At 35.8% G+C, this 21,504-nt stretch overlaps 1 protein-coding gene and 1 pseudogene across 2 annotated transcripts in view; both read left to right on the plus strand.

The window, feature by feature from the left end:
* PSMD14 (proteasome 26S subunit, non-ATPase 14) overlaps window positions 1-18,831 on the plus strand; it is a 97,960-nt gene extending 79,129 nt beyond the window's left edge. For both annotated transcript variants that reach the window (XM_043576891.1, XM_043576892.1), the window contains 4 exons: window positions 302-376; window positions 4,669-4,794; window positions 15,870-15,932; window positions 18,415-18,831. In XM_043576891.1, coding sequence (XP_043432826.1) covers window positions 302-376; window positions 4,669-4,794; window positions 15,870-15,932; window positions 18,415-18,513 — 363 coding nt within the window. In that variant the 3' untranslated portion in view covers window positions 18,514-18,831. The remainder of the gene's footprint in view (window positions 1-301; window positions 377-4,668; window positions 4,795-15,869; window positions 15,933-18,414) is intronic.
* Window positions 2,191-2,283, plus strand: LOC122482384 (annotated as a pseudogene).
* Window positions 18,832-21,504: the final 2,673 nt, after the last annotated feature.

Genomic DNA, 21,504 nt, shown 5'->3' on the forward strand with positions numbered 1-21,504 from the left:
TATAGATTATGAATAGTTTGTAACTTAAATTACAGTGAGGTCAGACCCTGTCTCTGACTCTGAGCAAGGCTACTGAAACTGTTGAATTTGTGCTGCTGTGTATGATATTTTGAAGAATGTGTGACCTGTACTTCTAAACCTTCTAAACTTATAGCTGAAAAAAAAATACATTTTCATTTATTTAGGTTAAAAGACTTTTTTTAGAAGATGGTAAAGATACTATTTACAGGATATGTCAGCAGTTTTGAACTTTTACATGCAAAATATTAATTTGTCCTTTTCTAATAATTTATATATATAGGCGTTAATTCACGGACTAAACAGACACTACTACTCCATTACTATTAACTACCGAAAAAATGAACTGGAACAGAAGGTAAGTTAAAACTTTTATCTTAGAAAGCCATTTAAACTATTACCTAGTATGTTTGAATTTGATATGTTCGAATATTTTTTCATTCCAAATGAATTTCAGGAACATAAAGGAATATTTTATTGGACATATTAAAGACATTTACCTTATTGGTAGGTGCTAAAATAGAGAATAAGTAGGAAATAAACGTTTATGTTTGGTTGTATGAGTTACTATAAAAATCTTTCTCCTCATTCTGTGATGTTTCTGATTAATGTATCTTTTCTAATAAAATAACCTGGGCGCCTGGTTATTCGAGGTGTGCCTGGGTGGCTCAGTCGATTGAGCGTCCAACTCTTGGTTTTGGCTCAGGTCATGATCTCACAGCTCACGCTTTCAGGCCCCACATCAGGCTTCACGCTTCACACACTTCAAGCAGTGTGGAGCTTGCTTGGGACTCTCTCTCTCTCTCTCTCTCTCTCTCTCTCTCTCTCTCTCTCCCCCTCCCTCCCTCTCTCTCCCTCCCTCCCTCCCCCTCTCTCCCCTTCTCTCCCCCTCTCTCTCCCTCTCTCTCCCTCCCTTTCTCTCTCTCTCTCTCTCTCTCTCTCTCTCGGCCCCTCCTCTGCTTGCTCTCTGTCTCTCAAAATAAATAAATAAACTTAAAAAAAAATTAAAAAGGGAAATGCAGTAGTGTTTTCAGATATTTACAGCTACATTCTTACCCTTTTTATACTAGGCAATTTTAAATTTTGATTACCTTAACAATTACCTCACATCTTGGTTATAACATTCTTTTGTTTCTACTATTTTAGGATTATTTCACCTAATGCCAAATATTTAAGTCTGCCTATTGCTTTTTGAAATTATAATCAGAACTGCTTTTTTCTTTCTTTACTATTACAATTAGTCATCTTCCAAATTAGTTTCTTGTATTTCTCTCTGAGAGAGACTTAACATAATTTTTAAGAGCAGTAAGTACTATTGATAGCCAATACATTTTGATTCTCATGTGACTCTCTGGTCCAAATGTGACGAGTAATCAGTAGTAAACAAGACGTTTCTTAACTGGTTGAAACTGTTTCCCACAAAGGTACCTTAGAAGGGTATTCACCTGTAGCACATGAGGTGGATGGGAAGTGGGATAAGTTGGGCTGTTCATAGTGCCCCCTCTTTCATTTTTTTTAAATTATTTTTTACTTTTATTTATTTGTTTGATTTTTTTAATTTACATCCTAGTTAGTTAGCATATAATGCAATAATGATTTCAGGAGTAGATTCCAGTATGGAATCCCTTATATATAACACCCAGTGCTCATCCCAGTAAGTGTCTTCCTTAATGCCCTACCTATTTACCCATCCCCCCTTACCCCTTACCTATCCTCCCACCCACAACCCCTCCAGCAGCCCTCAGTTTGTTCTCTGTATTCGAGTCTCTTATGTTTTGTCCCCCTCCTTGTTTGTATATTATTTTTGCTTCCCTTCCCTTATGTTCATCTCTTTTGTATCTTAAATTCCACATGTGAGTGAAGTCATGATACTTGTCTTCCCTGACTAATTTCGCTTAGCATAATATACTCTGGTTCCATCCACATAGTTGCAAATGGCAAGGTTTCATTCTTTTTGATTGCCAAGTAATATTCCATTGTGTATGTATATGTGTGTGTGTGTGTGTGTCTTTATCCATTCACCTGTCAATGCTGCCTCTTTTCAACCAGATGACCCCTAGTTTTAATCTCATTCATATATTGTGGGGAGGATGTGCTGTATAAGGCTTTCATTAAAAGGAGACTTTTGTTTTTTTAAGTTTTATAATACATATTTTAAAAGGTCAAAGCTATATCCTTTTGTGGTTCATAAGCGTGATTGGGTGTTCACACCGTTGTGTGACATGTGCCACCCTTAAACTTTGTTATGGGGGCGCCTGGGTGGCTCAGTCGGTCAAGCGGCCGACTTCGGCTCAGGTCATGATCTCGCAGTCTGTGAGTTCGAGCCCCACGTTGGGCTCTGTGCTGACAGCTCAGAGCCTGAAGCCTGTTTCGGATTCTGTGTCTCACTCTCTCTCTGACCCTCCGCCATTCATGCTCTGTCTCTCTCTCTCTCAAAAATAAATAAACGTTAAAAATATTTAAAAAAAAAAAAACACCTTGTTATGACATTGGCACATTACCCGTCTGACGTAAAAAATAAATAATAAATAAATAATAAATAAATAAATAAATAAATTATAAAATATAAATAAAAGGTCAAAGCTACCAGTAAACTCACCCAAAGGTCCTGTGTGCTTTGAGCATGGTGATGAGTGAGGGGCTGCAGGGGCCAGTTCTTTGCTGTCCTGAGGGGAGACATAGAGCCATTGAGCTCTTTTGCAGCTGCTTGCCTGTGTCCCAAAGTTTACATCTGCCGTGATACATTTAGTTGATAGCTTGGAGTATATTTTCAACACCTATTTTTAATTTTTACAGAATAGATACTGGCCATGAAAAAGAGCACCTGTCAGATACAAACTAAAAATTTCATATATGTGAATATTTTTTTAGTCTGATACCTAACACCCAACTGGTTAGAAATATCCAGCTAATTACATCAGCTTTCCCCCTTTTTGGTACCCCCCAAAATTTAGCCACTATCCTTGACATTAAAGACACATGTGCAAATACCTACATAAGTTAATTAATGTTATGCTTATGCTCCTAATAGCTTAGTTCAGGAGCTTTTATGGTAACAAAAGCCCTGCCTTTACTCTTACCCACCAACCTGTATAATTAACTTTAAACTTCCTCAGGGGTCCCAGTGGAATCCTTGTTCAGGCATGGTAGAGATATCCTCACACTCTGTGGAAACTTTGCTTTGGAAGTGGTAGAAAAATCCAGTTCTCCACACTTAATTATAGGTAGTTTTATAATACATATAGTTGCAGCTGCACCAAAATTTCCTGAAGATATATTATCTAGAACACTTATCAGTGGAGAAGATGGGAAGCAGTCAAAAAAATTGGAGTTAGTTGTGTAGGATTTTTTTCAGGTTACTCTTGTCTCTCCTTGGGCCCTTGAATGGGAATGGAGGAATTTGGAGCTTTGTGTCTGGCAAAGTCTCATAGGTGATTTTTGACATGCACCTTTTTCTCTAGCATAAGAAAACCTTTGTACCACATGTAACTGCAAGGCTCTGAACAAGTAGAATCGTTTTTCTAAACTATTCTAGCTACGTCTTCAGATTACAGCTCATGGATCTCACAAAATGGACTGGCTGTAATGGCAACCAGATTTTTTTCACAGTGATTTTAGCAGTCATTTTAAAAAGTTACTCAATTGTAAGTTCAACTAAAGAACATTTGTAGAATAAGACTAAGAAAAACTGTCTTAAATACTCTAAACTTGAAAATTTAGGAACTTCCAGGAATTACATACTCAGAACTAGGAGTCCAGTTTGAGAAACAGTCAACTAAGGTATTTAGTTCCACGATCACTAATAGAGTCTGGTCCTAGTTTGCTGATTTGATTGCACACTGGATAAATCTGTGATTTCCTGCCCAGTTTCATGACTTTTCATTTAGACAGTAAGGAAGTTTTCATCTTAAAAATTATGGATGGAATATTAGAATTGAAAAGAAATTTATTATCTAATATAAGCCCCCAATTCATAAATATGTAAACTGAGGCACAGTAAGATTTACATGAAGTCATTCAGTAAATGGGGCATTTACCTCCTTACCTTGGTATTTGAAAGCTGGACTGTATGAACTATTAGAGACCTTGTGTGTAACATAGCAGTTTTATCCATCCATCCATCCATCCATCCATCCATTCATTCATTTATGCATTCAACAGGTGTTTATTGAATGTTTGTTATGATTAGATATTGTTCTAGAATCTACATCCTGGTGATCTTGAAATCAACTGGGAAAGTTTCTACTCTTTTGATATTTTAGTGAGCGAGAAATGCAATAATAAAATTTTCAAGTGTTGATAATGTTCTAAAAATAATGATAAGGGAAGAAAGATGTTTGAGATAGTGTGAGGTGGCTTTTTTATATAATGTGATGAGGAAAGCCACCTATTTTTAAGGAAATGAGAAACGTAAGACATGCAAAGATAAGGAAAATAGTCTTTGTGACAGAAGGACAGCAAGTACAAAGGCCATGAGGTTGGAATACTCCTTAGGTTATATTAATATAAATTTAGGAGAATTCTTACTAGAATTTAAGTTAATAAAATTAAATTTTAAATTCATTAATTCCAATTTTGTGAAGTTGTTTCTCAGGACAAGTGAAGAGGTATCCTCAATACAGGAAAATAATCACTCTTTATATTTTTCAGATGTTGCTAAATTTGCATAAGAAGAGTTGGATGGAAGGTTTGACACTTCAGGACTACAGTGAACACTGTAAACACAATGAATCAGTGGTAAAAGAGATGTTGGAATTAGCCAAGAATTACAATAAGGTGAAGGTTACTTCCCACATTTATTTCTTATAATCTTTAGAATACATATGATTAGATGGCAAGTATTGTATAAATATATACATAGTTTAAAAAATAGAGTGGCCTATTTTATAAATCAAATAGGAAATATTTTGGACTTTGAAAGCCATCCAGTATGTTGTAGGTACTCAACTCTGCTGTCGTAGTAGAAAAGTAGCCACAGACAGTATGTAAAGGAGTGAGTGAGGCCGTGTTTCAGTACAACTTTAATAAAACAGGCAGCTGGCTACATTTTACATTTGAAATTTTTTGATTATCCAAAGGGCTTTTTCTTGGGAGGGAATGGGAAACAAGTAGATGTAGGATAATAACAACAGCATTTAATACTTCTACATACAGTTTAGTTTACGAGCTTTTCTTTTTTCCATTTAATAAGTGTCTCTTGAAAACCTGCTATGCACCAGGCACAGAGGGTATGGTAAGAAGCAATACTTGTCCACACAGAACTTATTTTCTGGTAGGAAAAACACAAAGAAACACAATATAATGTATTAGGATTAGTGCTAATTCTGAAATTAAGAAAATACTTGAGCTGTGACTAAAGTATATCTGGGGGTGCCTGGGTGGCTCAGTCAGTTCAGCATCCACTCTAGATTTTGGCTCAAGTCATGATCTCACAGTTCATGAGTTTGAGCCCCGCATTGGGCCCACATTGACAGTGTGGAACCTGCTTGGGATTCTCTCTTTCCTTCTCTCTCTGACCCTACCTCTCTGTCAATTATTTAGACAGTCAGTATATACAAACATGCATATACACACATACACAAACAAACAAACTAAAAAATAAAATAAAATGTTTCTTCTGTGTTCTATTAGTTTCCAAGGACTGCCATAACAAACTGCCATAAACTGGGTGTCTTAAAACAAATACATTCCCTCATGATTATGGAGGCTAAAAGTCCCAGGTTTTCTTAGGTTGTGGCAACTTTAATCTCTAACCATGGTTAAGGGTTCAACATATCTTTTTTGGGGACATGATTCCACCCATAACATGTATTTTACAGCTTTCTTGACTAAAACTCACATGAAAAACAGATTTTGGGGGCACCTGGGTGGCTCAGTCAGTTAAGCGTCTGACTTTGGCTCAGGTCATGATCTCATGGTTCGTGGGTTTGAGCCCCTGCATCAGGCTCTGTGCTGACAGCTCAGAGCCTGGAGCCTGCTTTGGATTCTGTGTCTCCCTGTGTCTCTGCCCCTCCCCTGCTCATGTTCTGTCTTTCTCTCTCTCTCTCAAAAATATATGAACATTAAAAAAATTAGAAAACAGATTTTACATTTTTAACCAAGTACATGCAAATGTATATGTGTGTATATGTAGTTGCAACAAAAGTTTTATAAAACAATATTTACCCTTATTACATGTGATATATTTTTTTTCATTTGACTTAATTTTATTGTTTCAGTTATATACATACATATTATATACACGTACATATAGCTTGCAACCCATTAATGGATTGAAAACCTGTAATTTGTAAAACATACAAGTTTTGCAGGGTTTTGTTTACAAATATCAATTGCATATCTCCTGTACAAGTTGCAGTGGAAAACAGGGATCCTTCCTTCATTTTTAGGAAAACAGGCAGTAAAAAAAGTTAACAAATAATCAGAGTTGTAGGCTAAAATTGGTGTGTTCCATAACACGTCAGTATTCAAATAGTCCACAAACCAGCTGTATCAGTGTCACCTGGGATCATGTTAGAAATATAGACTCTCAGACCTACCGAATGAAAATCTATAGTTTATCAAGATTTCCAGGAGATTTGTGTACTCATTCAAGTTGGAAGTTAGAGAACACTACCATAGAGAATATAGTGAAGTCCTATAGAGATTCAGAGGCTCTTGCTTTCAGTTGTGGGAGACCCAGGATGCTATCTTAGAGAATACAGCATTTGAACTAGACCTTAAAGCATGACTAAGATTTGGACATACAGAGAAATGTCACCGTAGGCAAAATAAACATCACAGGCAAAGACCAGGAGACAGAAAGGCAAAGGCACCTTTAGGAAACTGTGTTTGGCTAGAGTATATACTATATGAGGGTGAGTGGGGAAGAGTGTTTTTTTTTTTTTTTTTTTAACGTTTATTTATTTTTGAGACAGAGACAGAGCGTGAATGGGGGAGGGTCAGAGAGAGGGAGACACAGAATCTGAAACAGGCTCCAGGCTCTGAGCTGTCAGCACAGAGCCCGACGCGGGGCTTGAACTCACGGACCGCGAGATCATGACCTGAGCTGAAGTCGGCTGCCTAACCGACTGAGCCACCCAGGCACCCCGGGAAGAGTTTTTTAAAGTTACTGAATTCAAGTAACAGGATTTAGAATACCAGGATAGAGTTGTTGGGTTTTTTTTTTTTTTTTTAATTTTTTTAATGTTTGTTTATATTTGAGAGAGAGAAAGAGACAGAGGGCAAGTGGGGGAGGGACAGAGAGAAAGAGAGAGACAGAATCCAAAGCAGGCTCCAGGTTCTGAACTGTCACCACAGAGCCCAACACGGGGCTTGAACTCATGAACCATGAGATTATGACCTGAGCTGAAGTCTGACGTTTAACCAGCTGAGCCACCCAGGTGTCCCAGGATAGAGTTATTTTTGACTAGGAGTATGATATCCCAGAACCTAATTTTAGAAATGTAATTTGACGACAGTGTAGAAGAAGGGCTGTGCCGGAAGAGGAGATTTGACATGAAGGTTCTGTTCAGGAGGAGCTTGCTGTTACCCAAACAAAAGGTACTAGGTATTTTGGTTTACCAGAGTAGCATTGGGAACAGAGGCATCAGCAGACAAATAAAGAAAACATGGCACCTGGATAGATGGAGTGAAAGAAGAAGGAGGAATCAGAGATGAATTCAGGGTTTCCTACCTAGGTGACTAAAAGTATGTTAGTACCATTAAAATTTTCCAATTTTGAAGTAGAAGGATTGAGAAAGGAGATCGAGTTGTATTTTAAACAAGCAGGTAGAAATACAGGACTAAAATTTAATGATAGGAGCTAGAGCTTAAGATTTTGGAGACAGCTAAAATTTTCTTTTGGTTGTCACACCAAAAAGTAGTATTTCTCAGGGCTCTTGGGTGGCTCAGTCGGTTAAGCATCCGACTCTTGATTTCAGCTTAGGTCATGATCTCATGGTTTCTGAGATGGAGCCGCACGTTGGGCTCTGTGCTGACATGATGGAGCCTGGTATTCTCTCTCCCTCTCTCTGCCCCTCTCTCGCTCATGTGCTCACAGGCTCTCTCTCAAAGTTTAAAAAGAAAGTAATATTTTTCTTTTTACATTAACCTACCAAATAAATACTAGCCAAGGGAGAGTGTATAAAATTTGCTGCATGTAGCAAGAAGTCTTTGGAGAGAATTCAACTTTGAAAAAAGTTGATGGGCCTATACAAACTAAATTCCAGCAGAATTAGGTCTGGCTTTGAAGAGCATGCCCTGATTTATATGTAGTGTTCCAGCTGGAAACCGTCATTGATTCTAGATTATAGGGAAAATTTTTTTTATCTTTCTAGTGTATGATTTTCATGCCGTGAAGATTAAAGAGAAAGAAATAGTTTATCATACTTAAAACAGTTAACCTTTTATACATTAGTGACTTAAGTAATATTATTCAGCAGACTGTAGGAATGGTTTTCATTTCTCTGTAACATTGCAAGTTTTAAGTAAATTCATATTGGTACCACTGCCAGGAAATAACCTATTTATGGTTACTGCTGCCCATCCACAGAAGTTTTTCCTATTTTACAGTTTTAAAAAATCTCTGTAGTACTCAAAAACTTGTAAGGTTTGGTTATAAAATGAAAACAATGTGTAAGCTGTGATATGAAGGAGTCCAAATTTGAGAATGTAATTCCCTCTGTGATTGAAAGAGAATGTGGTGGAGTTTTTAGTAACACTTAAAATATAAAAAGAAATGCCCATGCTACCAATTCTTCATAGTATTCTTTTTAATTGGTTGGTGTTTTAAACTAAGGTAATTACTGTTAGGTGCCAGTTAGCTCCTAAAGTGAAAGAAGATTAGAAAATAATTAAATTCCTTTGTCCCAACTTTTCTGTTTCAAGTCTGAATTCCACACAAAGATTCTGCTTGATTACTAGTCATTGATTTCTCTAATTACTGAACTACAACCACCACACTCTGTTATTCTAAATCTCCTCTAATTTATTCATGCTAAGATGTATCAGGTTTTAAAATATTGATAATATTTGATTGGATACTTGTGTAAATGAATGTGCAAGTGAAAAGTGAATTATAAAAGGAGCATTTTAAGAATAAAATAAGGGGTGCTTGGTGGCTTAGTTGGATGAGCGTCTCTTGATTTTGGCTCAGGTCATGATTTCAGGGGTGTGGGATTGAGCCCTATAGTGAGCTCCTTGCTGAGCCTAGAGCTTGCTTAAGATTCACTCTCTCTCTCCCTCTGACACTCGCCCCTGTACAAACCCACACAATCTCTCTCTCTCTTTCCCTCCCTCTCTCTCAAAAAAAAAAAAAAAATAGCATAAAGAGGGGAACCTGGCTGGCTCAGATGGTAGAGCATCAAACTCTTGATCTCAGGGTCATGAGTTCGAGCCCCACGTTGGATGTAGAGATCACTTAAATAAATAAAACTTAGAAAAAAATAACAGAGACATAAAAATTTACCTTGTTTTCAAACATGTAGCCCTATAAATTCTGAGATCTGACACTTTACCTTTCAGGTAGAAATAGTACCTACTCTATAACCTGAAAGAAAATTCAGGTATATTTTTTATGTGATTAGATATAAAACATGTAATTATATGATTACATTGGTTTACTACAGTAGCTATTTTAACTGGGAAAATGTTGGTTTATGCTAGTGCAATAAGATAAGAAAAACAAAATAATAAATAAATATTGGGAAGACCAAGACAGATTATCATTATTTAAGTATGATAGGATATGTTTACAATCAAACAGTAATCTAAGAGACTAAACTAGAAGACCATCAGAACTGTTAAACTAGAGAATTATGTATGTGGTAACCATGCAATTACATAAGCTGAAACCAGGTGAAAACTGTAATAGGCAAGTCAGTTCATAGTATCCAAACTTATAAAATACTTAGAAATAATTACCATAAGAAATACATGTTTAAATGTATATGGCTTATTTCAATAATACTAAAAACATTTATAAAATAGATTCCTTTGTTTTCACATAGGAGGATTCAATATTGTAAATATTGTTGTCAATATTGTAAAGCTTGCCACATGTAGCAAGAAGTCTTTGGAGAGAATTTAGCTTTGAAAAAAGTTGATGGGCCCGTACAAACTAAATTCCAGCCGAATTAGGTCTGGCTTTGAAGAACGTGCCCTGATTTATATGTAGTGTTCCAGCTGGAAATCATCATTGATTCTAGATTATAGAAAAAATTACTATATAGGGAATATATGCTATTATAGGGAAGATTACTTTAATGCTAGTAAGAATATCAATGAGGTAATTTACAGTTTTGATAACTTGACAGTATGGTTTATCTGCAACAAAAATAATAAATTAACATTTATTGACTGCTTGTTAGGAGTCAGGCTGGGAGAAAATATTTGTACTGGTAACACAGAAAAGACTAGCATCCAAAAAATTGTATAGTATCCACAAGAATCCCTATAACGTAGTTTTAAAAAACAATAATTTTGGACAAAACAGCTGGAAAACTCACGGAAGACAAATGGCATATAAACATGAAAAGACAAGTTCAACCTTATTAAGTAGTCAAAGAAAATTTTATTTTCAAATTTAAGAAATGATTTGGGAAAATGCATCACTAGTGGGTAAGTAAAGAGTTACAGCACTTTGCAGAGGGGCTATGTTTCAATTATAAATGCATATATCTCTTAAAACTAACATGTTCTCTTTTAAGGTTTATTTTGAAGAAAAAATTCTATAAGTACCGACTTATAGAAGTATTTACAACCTGCTCTGATGTGTAGAAATTGAATTGTATAACAATTTGAAAAGTTCCTACTATGTTACCTTCCTTTTCTTTTTCAAAGATACCTATCTCACATTTATCTCAACATATTATGTTATGAACAGTGTCACCTCAAAGGTGGAAAGTAGAGGAATAATATACTTCATGTAAATCCTGAATTATTTTCAGTTTTTGCATTAACCAGATGTTGCTTATATCTAAGATTGTGTTACCTCAAAGTAGCAATGGTTTCAACAAGATAGAAATGTAGGTCTCTTAATAAAAAAGAAAAAGAAAAAGAAAGAAATGTAGGTGTCTTGCAAGTCAAGGCCAGTATGACACTTTGAAGTCTTCATGAACCTAGATTCCTCCTATGTTTTGCTCCACTTTCCTCATATTGGCTTCCATCCTCTAGATATCCTCATGATTCAGGGTGATTGCTAGAGCTTTAGCCATCCCATCTGAGTTCCCAGTAACTGGTTAAAAAGGAGGGGCAAAAGAGAGGGATGCGCCCCAGCTAAATCTGCTCCGTTTCACAGTCCTTATCGTAAACCCTACCCAACAGCACTTCTGATTATAGTCTCGTTGGCAGAACTCAAGTGGACACATCTTACTTTGAGAAAGGCTATATATATAGTGTGGTCTTTTACCTGGGAGCAGCACTGTCTTTAAGGAAATTAGGGTGGTATTACAAAAGAAGAAAGGGAGGATACATGTTGGGTAGGCATCTAGTAGATTCTGTCATAGAAATTTTTCAACAAGCTGAACTATAATTTCTGTTATGGGTGCATACACATACACCTATGATGTTTATTGTATATCCCTATTTCATGTAGTTACACTTTTAAATTGGATTCCCTGTAAGATTTTTAGAATTTATGCTGTTTAGGCTGCTTATTAAATTATGGATTTGGCTTTATTATTATCCAGGATATGTCATTATAAAGTAATTATTTCCTGAATTGTCATGAATATTGCTTCAAGGTCTTTGGAGATAGATAGTACTGTTGAAGTCACAGTTGCATTGCTTATTGGCTATATTCTATATGTGGCCCCATTGTTCTTTGTGCACATTCCATTTTTGTATATTTCATACTGCATTGCAGTTTGAGATTTCTAGGCAAGTAAAGCCCAAATGTGAGCTCCTTGAAGAGAGAACTATCTTATTCAGAGGGAGTACTTAGTAGTGATTATTGAATATGTAAATGAAAATTCTGCTGTCGAGGACATGCATAGAATGTACCTAAAGTGTTACAAGCTATTTCAAAAGGAGAGTTAGAAATACATTTTTTTTATATATAATAGGAGTATTGCTGAAATTAACATATGGTTCTCCCAAGGAGATAGTGCCTAATTCCTTTACATATAAAATGTATATTAACTTACTTCACTGGGATGTTTTAAGGAGTCAGTAAATCAATATTTGTAAAAGCAAGTGTCTGGTAATATGTAATTACTGATAGTTGTAGGAAAACCAATTTTATGTTCTCCAAACTCACACCTCTTCTCCTGTCTCAGATTTCTAATTGTTTCGTGTGTGCTAATTTTGCTTTCTCAAGTATGTTTTATAAAAGCCATTTCTTTAAACTTGTTCTTTACCCTTAACCCAGTAATGTGATTTTCAGTTATATAGTCAATACATTAACTTCATATAAAATCAAGAAAGAAGGAAAAGACAATATCTTGAAATTCACTAGCAGTTATGCAGAGATTGATGGTGAAAAAAATTACCATCTATGTGATTTTAGAAAGCACGTGCTTATTAAATGGGATCAGGGAATGTTATAGAGTAAAGAAAGTTAATATTTCAAAGGGAAGAAAAGAAGCCCAAGGACCAGAGAAGTATGGAGTGGAATAGGAGACATGGTGTTATAAAAACAGAGAGGTTAAAGGGTTAGAAGAGAAAACAGCGATTGAAGAAGCTCTTTAAGGCGTTCAGAAAGTTCAAGAAAACTGAGTTCATTGGATTTTACCTGGTGGAGATCCTTAAAAGAGTGTAAATGAAGTGCAAAAGATCCAGTCCATATTTTTTAAAGGGTAAATAAAATGGTAGAATCTGAGATACCTGTTTTCCATTTAAGAAATTTGACCATTACCAGAAAAAGGAGAATGAAGTTAATGGGTTTAGTAAAAGACTGTTTAACATGGGGGTACGTCTGAGGGGATTATGATAACATAACAGACCAAATTCTAGGAATTTCTTAGAACTGTGCAGACCGTGCATGATGGGATAGCCATCTGGGGGTCTTTGTTGATAAACTGTTAAAAACGTTTCTAGTGTGAATAGCCACAAACATTTTCAGTGCTTTTTTGTTGGTTGAGTAAACCGAAGAGCATGAATGCAAAAGCAAAATTTGATGCCAAATCACAGAAGTTGCCATAAACACAGAAGTTCCCCTAGTGAGGACACTGCCTGTGCCTGAATTTCATTTGTTTCTGCTGCTACCATTTCTTAATTTTTCCTGGTGACTAGCCAGATTAGAACTATGAATGAAGACAAACTGGTCATGCCCAGATGGCAGATGAGATCTAGGTAACTTAGGTAAGTGGAGAAAACATTCAAGGTTTTGATGTGATGATCTGGTCTGATCTGGTGTATCTTAGAATGAAAGAGATGTGCTTATTCTTTGTCATGGGGTTTGCAACCTTAGTATATGCCTAAATCTACAGCTGCTCCTCATTTTCCAGATGGCATCTATGGCTGGGAGTACTTTTTACCATCTGCACTTCTCAAAGAGTTTGTGAACTCTCTCTTTTAATTATTGGAAATGGAAAAACTAATTGGTAAAGTGGTTAAATGATGTAAAAGATTTTAAAAATTAAGTTAGAACTTTTTATGTTCTGTTTAACCTTTTTAGAAAAGGACCAGTGAAGAGAAAAAGTGAAAAAATGCTTTTTGACTTTCATCTTTGCGTACCCGCCATCTTTGATATTTGTGATACTCCATAATACTTTGTAATAACTATTTTGTACATTGACTGGTATTTTGAGCCAAATTCCAAAACTCTTACCTCCTTCCAGTACTGTACTGTTTTCGACATGTGCATGGAGCAGCTAACACTGAATGAATGCAGAATACAACTTAAGTGAATTGTTCCATTCATCAATAATGTTTTCAAGTAGGTAAGGTATAGTGTCAGGATTTGTCAAAGTAATTGAGGAAAAGAAACTTTTTTATGTGTTGTCTTTGTTTCTGTATATGTAAATCATTGGGATAGCGGGGAAGCAATTTCCCACTTAGGTAATACTTTTTTAACTAGCTGAGAATAATAGGAGTGACATCTGACTCTGAAAATGAACATACTCTCTATCTAGGGAATTCTAGATTTGGAGTGTTATTAACTTTTATTTTTCCTTCTTTCAGTTTTATGAGTCATAAATGTATTTTCTTGATGATGTGTTGTAAATAAGTATCCTCTAATAATCACTAGATACAGTACTTCTTCACCATCTTTTCTCTTTAGGCAGGTTCTACTGGGGAAAATTCTCTAGATAGTTTGTCCATTTATAAAATTAGACACTTGCCATCTTTGCTCATTTTCAAGTTCTCTGTTTACAAAACTATTAAGAAGGTGTGAAATGCAGCCAAACTTCCCAGTTTATGGGAAATGTCTGATGATTGCATTTCCTACATGTTCATTGTTCACACATGAAGAAATTTGGCAGCTGCAAGATTATTAAGTTTAGAGTATCCAAATCTAACCCTCACTGGGATTTTGGTTTCCTGCTTTCTACCCCCACCATCTCACCCTCTTTTGTAACCATCTTTGTGGTAAGTGCTGTGGTGTTATTTCTTAAGGTTGGTGACCCTTCAGTTTTCTTTGTTTTCCGTTTATCAGGCACTAAAGACAAGGAGTTCACCTGATACAGAGTCCTGGCTTCATTCAGACAGAAACATACCCAAACTCTTTAGGAGGTTCCTTCTCAATAAAGAGGTTTTATGGTGGTGCTATTGTTGAGAGAGGGTGACAGTGATGGTAGCTAATCTAAATTCTGTAATTTTTCATAATTACTTGCTAGAAAATTTGTGGTCATGCACCTATGTGTTTGTAGCTAACTGATAATACTAGAAAATGGTTTATGTATATTTTGGTTGATTTCATTTTTACTTGATTTGGATTTTAATTCAAGTACGTTTTTCATGCTGAAAACTTCACATTACTCTGTTTCTTCATGATTACTAAAGATCACTCATGGAGAAGTGAGATTTTTTTTCTGAATACATGTACTACTTTTAGAGATTTTAAATGTGTAGAGTTGTGAAGGGAGAAAACTATATGATTTGTTAAGTGGATCAAAAGTGAGCAGCTCCTTGGGGCGTCTGGATGACTCAGTCAGTTGAGCATCCAACTTCAGTTCAGGTCATGATCTCACTGTTCATGAGTTCAAGCCCCACATCGGGCTCTGTGCTGACAGCTCAGAGCCTGGAGCCTGCTTCGGATTCTGTGTCTTCCTCTCTCTCTGCCCCTCTCTCTCTCATGTTCTGTGTCTCCTGTCTCTCTGAGTCTCTCTCTCTCTCTCTCTCTCTCTCTCTCTCTCTCTCTCTCTCTCTGTCTCTCTCTCAAAAATAAATAAATAAATAAACATTAAAAAAAAAGCCAGCAGCTCCTTTGATCTGAAGAGATAACTGGTAGTTAAATAGATACTGGGTATATAAAGATTCAGTTGACAAGAAAAAGGAGACAAAGAAATGGGAAGTTGGGGCAGAGGTGTGACGGGAGTAGGAAAAGGGAAAGAACACAGAATAGGACTAGTTAGCATCATGCTGCCATAAACAGCTGCCTCGGGGGCTTCTGTCCTCCAGTTTAGCCATCCCTCAAAGAATTCTGTAACGGCTTCCAGAGAGTTAATACTATCATTTGGTGGTCCAGTTTAACATATTCAGTGTCTTTTACATATTTCTTAAGTCTGTTTTCAAAATGATGGTGGTAGTCGTTTTTACTACAATTGCAGGTTATTCTAAAGAGTAGCAAAATCACGTTTTTGTTTAATAAGTCACTTGAATCAAAGATTCTGTGAATGAAAATTATGGTCACCATTGTCTTTGAATATTCTACAGTGGGAAAAGTAAATTTAGAATTTGAAACTCTGTCCTTTGTGTTTCGTTCACAGGCTGTAGAAGAAGAAGATAAGATGACACCTGAACAGCTGGCAATAAAGAATGTTGGCAAGCAGGTGAGGTATACCGTAATAGGTTATGCAGTCGCATAATAACATGCTCTTGTAGAGTTAAAACTGTTTTAGGGCCTGCATGATTTTTTTTCCTGTCTGTTCACTCTACATTTTTCTTCTGTCATGTAAATACGATGCTAATTTTAAAGGTCACTGAATTACTTGATGTCAAATTCTCTTTGCCATATATAGTGAAGTCACAAATATACCTGTGAGATACTATCTTTAGTGAAAATAATTTACTAGAAATAAATTAGGAAACTTAGGTCCTGAGTTGTATTAATTTTTCAAGTATTATTTTTACTGGAAATAACATCATCAGTGAATAATAGAATGGTAGATTTATTTCATATGTAACAATTTTTTAAATGATACAGTTTGTCAATTTCTAGGCTTCAATATGTAGGTAATGTTCCTGAGAAGGCTTAGAGCCCCATTGGAGTATAGTGAGTGAAGAAGGGTTTTAAGTATTTGCTCTTTCACTTTTCCAAGATGAAATCTATATTTTAGTTCCTAGTTTCTGAGGGTTGGGGGAACACACCAACCAATTAAAAGAATCTACAGATTAATTAAACTGTTTTTTAAAGAATGTTGATTACATTTTTTTTCATTTCATGGAACATGGTTATCATATTGCTGATGTTGGCAGAATCTTGATATTTCAGATGCAAGACACTAAGCTGTCTTTGCTTTCAGCCATCCTACCATATGCTCTGATCCCATCACATCTCACAAGCTATGTAGGTTTGGGCCAGGACCATTCTTGGATGGGAAATCTCTAAGAATCACCCAGCTGCCACAAGAAGTAATGTAGATAACTGAGGGAAGTGTGTTACCAATTCACTACAAAACCAGTTACTCCAACAAAGCAGGAGGGGCAAAGGTCTGACTTAAATATCATAATCAGGGAAATTAAATCTCAACTGCAGTCTGAATATTATAATTTAAAAACAACAAGAACTCTCCCAAAACAAAATGAAGTATAGTTCATCTTAATCTCTCATCCTGTGTGATACAGTTACTCTCGTTGTCTTTTCCCACTATTTATTGTAGTCTCATATTTATTATTAGATCACCAGCTTGGAGCCTTACACTTTAGAGAATTTAGGATTTTTTGACTAAATGAATCTGAAGCTACGATGTAGATTGTGGTAACAGTTAGCAACAAGTAAAAGGTCTAAATTAAAGGCAAAGCTGAAAAATATGTAATGGGCAAAGTTGAATAATGATCAGAATCATTTTTCAAAATACAGTATTTCACCGGTTTAACCTATCGCATGGCAAAAGCAAACCTGTCTAGAATGGAATCAGATCACTATCTTTTTCTCCTCCCGGGCTTTCAAAAAGTCACTTTCACTAAAATGTCCTAAGGTGTATTTCTGAAATAAAGAAAATTTAATATGTGGTCTAGTTACTTAAAATTATTTGTATCATGTTGCATCCCTGGGTTGTTTAAGGAAATCAAGCATATATTGAAATTGTAATTTAGGAAAGAACAGCCAAGAAATAATTCCAGTGATGAACATTTGTTTAAAGTTAGGAGTCTTGGGTATTTTAGCAATACCCAAACGAAAATAATGCTTTAATTGAGAGTTTTTTTAATGTGTGCAATATATATATGTATATACACACACACACACATATATTATTTTAAAGCTTTCATATTTAGCTGATAGATTTCATTCAGCTCAGCCTTAGACATGAATATAAATTAAGCATTTTAATTTGACTTCATTTATTATAATGTTATTTTAAGCCTCATTTTTAACTAAGACATAATTTTATATATGGATTTAATTAGGTTTCAGTTAAAAGACTATACCTATATACTTTACTATGATAGTTTTGTTTTCAAAATAAGCGTATAAAATATATATTCTTAACAATGTAGAATTGATCCAAATTGTATTTAAATGTTTAAACAACTAACATTGACTTTTGATCCAAGAATATTTCCTGAATCATTTAAAGCACCTTTCCTGAAATACTAAAAATTATACATGAATTAAATTTAAATTAAAATTACAGAGGAAGTAATGAGAATTCACATTCAACTCTTACCTATTGGTATGTCTGCTTTGAGTAAAGAGCCCACTCGGTCAATAAATATGAAAGACACAAAATACGCACACATCTTGGGCTTATGCACACATATAAATGCTTAAACTTTGTTTTTTAAAAAATCGGATGCTGCGGCTTTATAGAATTCCTTGTTACTCTTTGTAATTTCTGGTACAGAGTCATAGCATCGATTGTGTAAATCAGTCTTTCTTGGTAAATCTTATTATTTTATCAGGTACTTAATTTTTAATTAATTTAGAAATCCTAAGAATGTAGCGATATATTAGGAAAGTTAAATTGTACATATATATATAAATTTAGGTTTGGCTTTCTTTACCAGTTTCATCAGCTACTTTAAGTAACTGTTCTATCAGTAACATCGTTCTTTTTTCTTTTTCTTTCCCCATTTTTTTTTTTTATTTAGGACCCCAAACGTCATTTGGAGGAACATGTGGATGTACTTATGACTTCAAATATCGTCCAGTGTTTAGCAGCTATGTTGGATACTGTCGTATTTAAATAAAACAATGCAAAAGGCTATTAGTGATACTTTTCAGCGTATATTCCTCTATTGTTCCTAATGCTCAAAATCAAGGGACCTCTGAAGGTGTGTTTGGTTCAATGTAAGACATCTGGCATCATTTGCAGCACTGTAACACCTTCAGTCTCAGTTGTGCAATTACTTCTGTTTCTTTAGTCAGGGTCTTTGCAGATTCCAAAGTTGTATAAGAATACATCAAAGTGGACAAATTTTGTTAAGATCCCATTTAATATTTGAAGAAAACAGTAACACAAATATATTTTGATTGTTGCTTACAAAATAAAATACATTTACAATCTATGTCTCCTGAGGTTTTTTGGCACTGGGTGGAATTGACAGAGTAACATTTGACAGTGCTCTAGAAATCTCACACAAAGATATGTTTCTCTTTGCAATTTAAGATCTTATAATACATAAAACATCAATGTGATAACAAAACTTGACAAATGTAAAATGATTGCCATTAAGGAGTTGCTGCCCCATTAGTGAGTAACCCAGAAAAAAATGTTGACACGTTTTATTTGAAGTATCTGTCACAAATTAATATTGTATATTCAGTTTCTTAATGTATTATACTTTTCAGGGTTCCAGAGGAGTACATTTAAGAAGAAAAAGGTGACAATGTTAATTTAGACTTTTTCATTTTCTTAAAGAGTACATTCTACCAACAGCGTTGAGATTATCTGGGAGTGGCCGGCTGCGACTCCCATTAGACTTTTAGCTAAGACAGCAATAGAAGGTATATAATCTTGAAAGCAAAATGAGAAAAGTCACCATAATGTGAGTTTAATATGAACACATAAATAATTCTGCTTTCTCTCATCTTTTCCAAATTAAAAATACTCAGTTTTCTGATAAAGACAAAAATTTGACTAATGGCAGGTTTTATAGATGACCTTACCCCTCAACCTGTTTCTAACCTAATTTACATAAATAACTGCCCCATTAATCCTCATGGCACAGCACCATACTGGGTACACCAAGGAGTATGGGAAAACATATGGAGACAGATTTCATTCTTGTCTGTACCCTTTGTGAAAATATGGTAAAAATGTTTGTTTCTGAGGCTTCATTAAAAAGAGGGTTTTACTTGGGGGCTTGGAATTTAGACTTGACCTCTACTAGAAGTGGTAGGAATGACGTGGTAGACCACATTACTGTCCTACTTGAACAATTCTAGGCTCTTATTGGTCGCCTAATGAACAGTTACCAGAAACTAAAAGTAGAAATGGCTTAAATTCCCACTGTGTTTCATAGACTTTTTTGGTGGAATAAGAGATATTCTGAGCATTTGCTTGTCCTGTGGCTTTTTCTTTTACATATAGTATGTTTTATGTAGGGCATGTAACATGTATTAATAATTTAATTGTTGAAATTACAACAGCTAACCATTTACAATTAAAATATAAGTGGAAGTTAGCAGAAGTTTTCCTTTTGCCTAATTTGATCTTGTGTGCAGACTTTTTGGATACATGGTTTTTCCCTTTACATAAGTAGGGTTCTATCTATGATTTGTTTCACAGATACTGTTCATTAGAGCTAGTCAGGATTTTTTTTTTTTTTCATACAGTATGTATGCCCCTAGAAGAAGGCCTCAATAATTCAAGGGCTATTCTCAACATTCCATTTGAAAATAGTTTTTTGTTTTTCATTTTACTCTTCTGAAAATGTCTCCTGAGAAGGTTTACACAGTGCCTGCCTTTTGCTCTCATTTGATCACCTCACCTTGGACTTCCCACGGCCAGTAGCACTTTCTCCTACTTGGTTCATGTTAGAGACATTCCCAATTTCAAAACCTTATCAGATCCCTCCTAGCAAAACCCTGCATTTTCTTTGGAGATTTGGAATGGATCGAAATGAGGATGCCCTGAGTCTCAATGAACACTTTTGTCCTGGAATGTGCAGCTATTTCAGCAGCAGCCTGGTGGCTCAGGTCCAGTTAAGCATTGAAACGACTTATTTAATCACAGGCTCAATAAGGTGTATGTGTGTGTGTGTGTGTGTGCTTATGTGAGCATCTTTACCCATCTATTATGCAGTGTTAAAGCAGCATAAGAACCCAAACTGCTTGCCTCTAGCATTGAGCTGTCCCTGTTTTCCTCTCAGACTGACATGGGGACATTGGAAGCTCCAGCCTCAACAATTCAGTGATCTTCCTGGACCAGGAGCCCCTGGGTCTTCTGGGAGCTCATTATATATACAGAATATACATTATATATACAGACCTGAATCAAGAATCCTGGCATGGTTCGTATGCACTTTCAAGTCTGCACATACTTGCTGCACACAAGTATGGCTCAAGAGCAGGTGTGCTGATTTTGAAGAAAGTCTAGAGTTTTCCTTTTTGAACATATGTAAGTTCAAGGCATAGCCTGTAGTGAGGAATCACTGAATTTAGTACTGATAAAGTCAGAATGCACATTAATCTCCTATTCCAGTTCCTTTAAAATGAGGAATTTATCCCTTTTCTATCCCTCTTCTATACTTTAACATTTCATCATTCTCCATTCTTTAAAAAAGAAAAAGCCAAGTCAGGGTGCCGGGAATGAGCCCAAAAGGAATGAGCCTCGAAAGGAGCCCAGGTGCAGTCTCGCCTTTTTGCTACATACTTAAGGCTTTATACCCCACTGAAAAAGGAGGGGGGTAATCTTGGAAGCAGTGGACAGAGAGGCGCTCAGGGACAAAGAAGTTAATGATCGAAGAAATGAAAAAAACCAGAGTAACCAAAATTGGGCAAAAACCTCGGGGAGAAATGGTGGTGGAAGGTAAAGGGAAGGGCAGAAAAACCAAGTGTCAAAAAGTGTCATAGCCACTGTCTCCTCCCCCGCAACCCGATGCCTCAACACCAAGGCCCTGCTTGTTTATGAAGCTTCATGGCCAGGAGCTGAGATTTGCTTCCGAAAGGGGGGGAAAAAATGGGTCTGGCTGTATTTTTCTATCAGAAAGCTGTCTCGGCTTGAGTCTGGGACATCT

The sequence above is a fragment of the Prionailurus bengalensis genome, chromosome C1, assembly GCF_016509475.1.
Source record: "Prionailurus bengalensis isolate Pbe53 chromosome C1, Fcat_Pben_1.1_paternal_pri, whole genome shotgun sequence".
NCBI classification, from domain to species: Eukaryota; Metazoa; Chordata; class Mammalia; order Carnivora; family Felidae; genus Prionailurus; species Prionailurus bengalensis.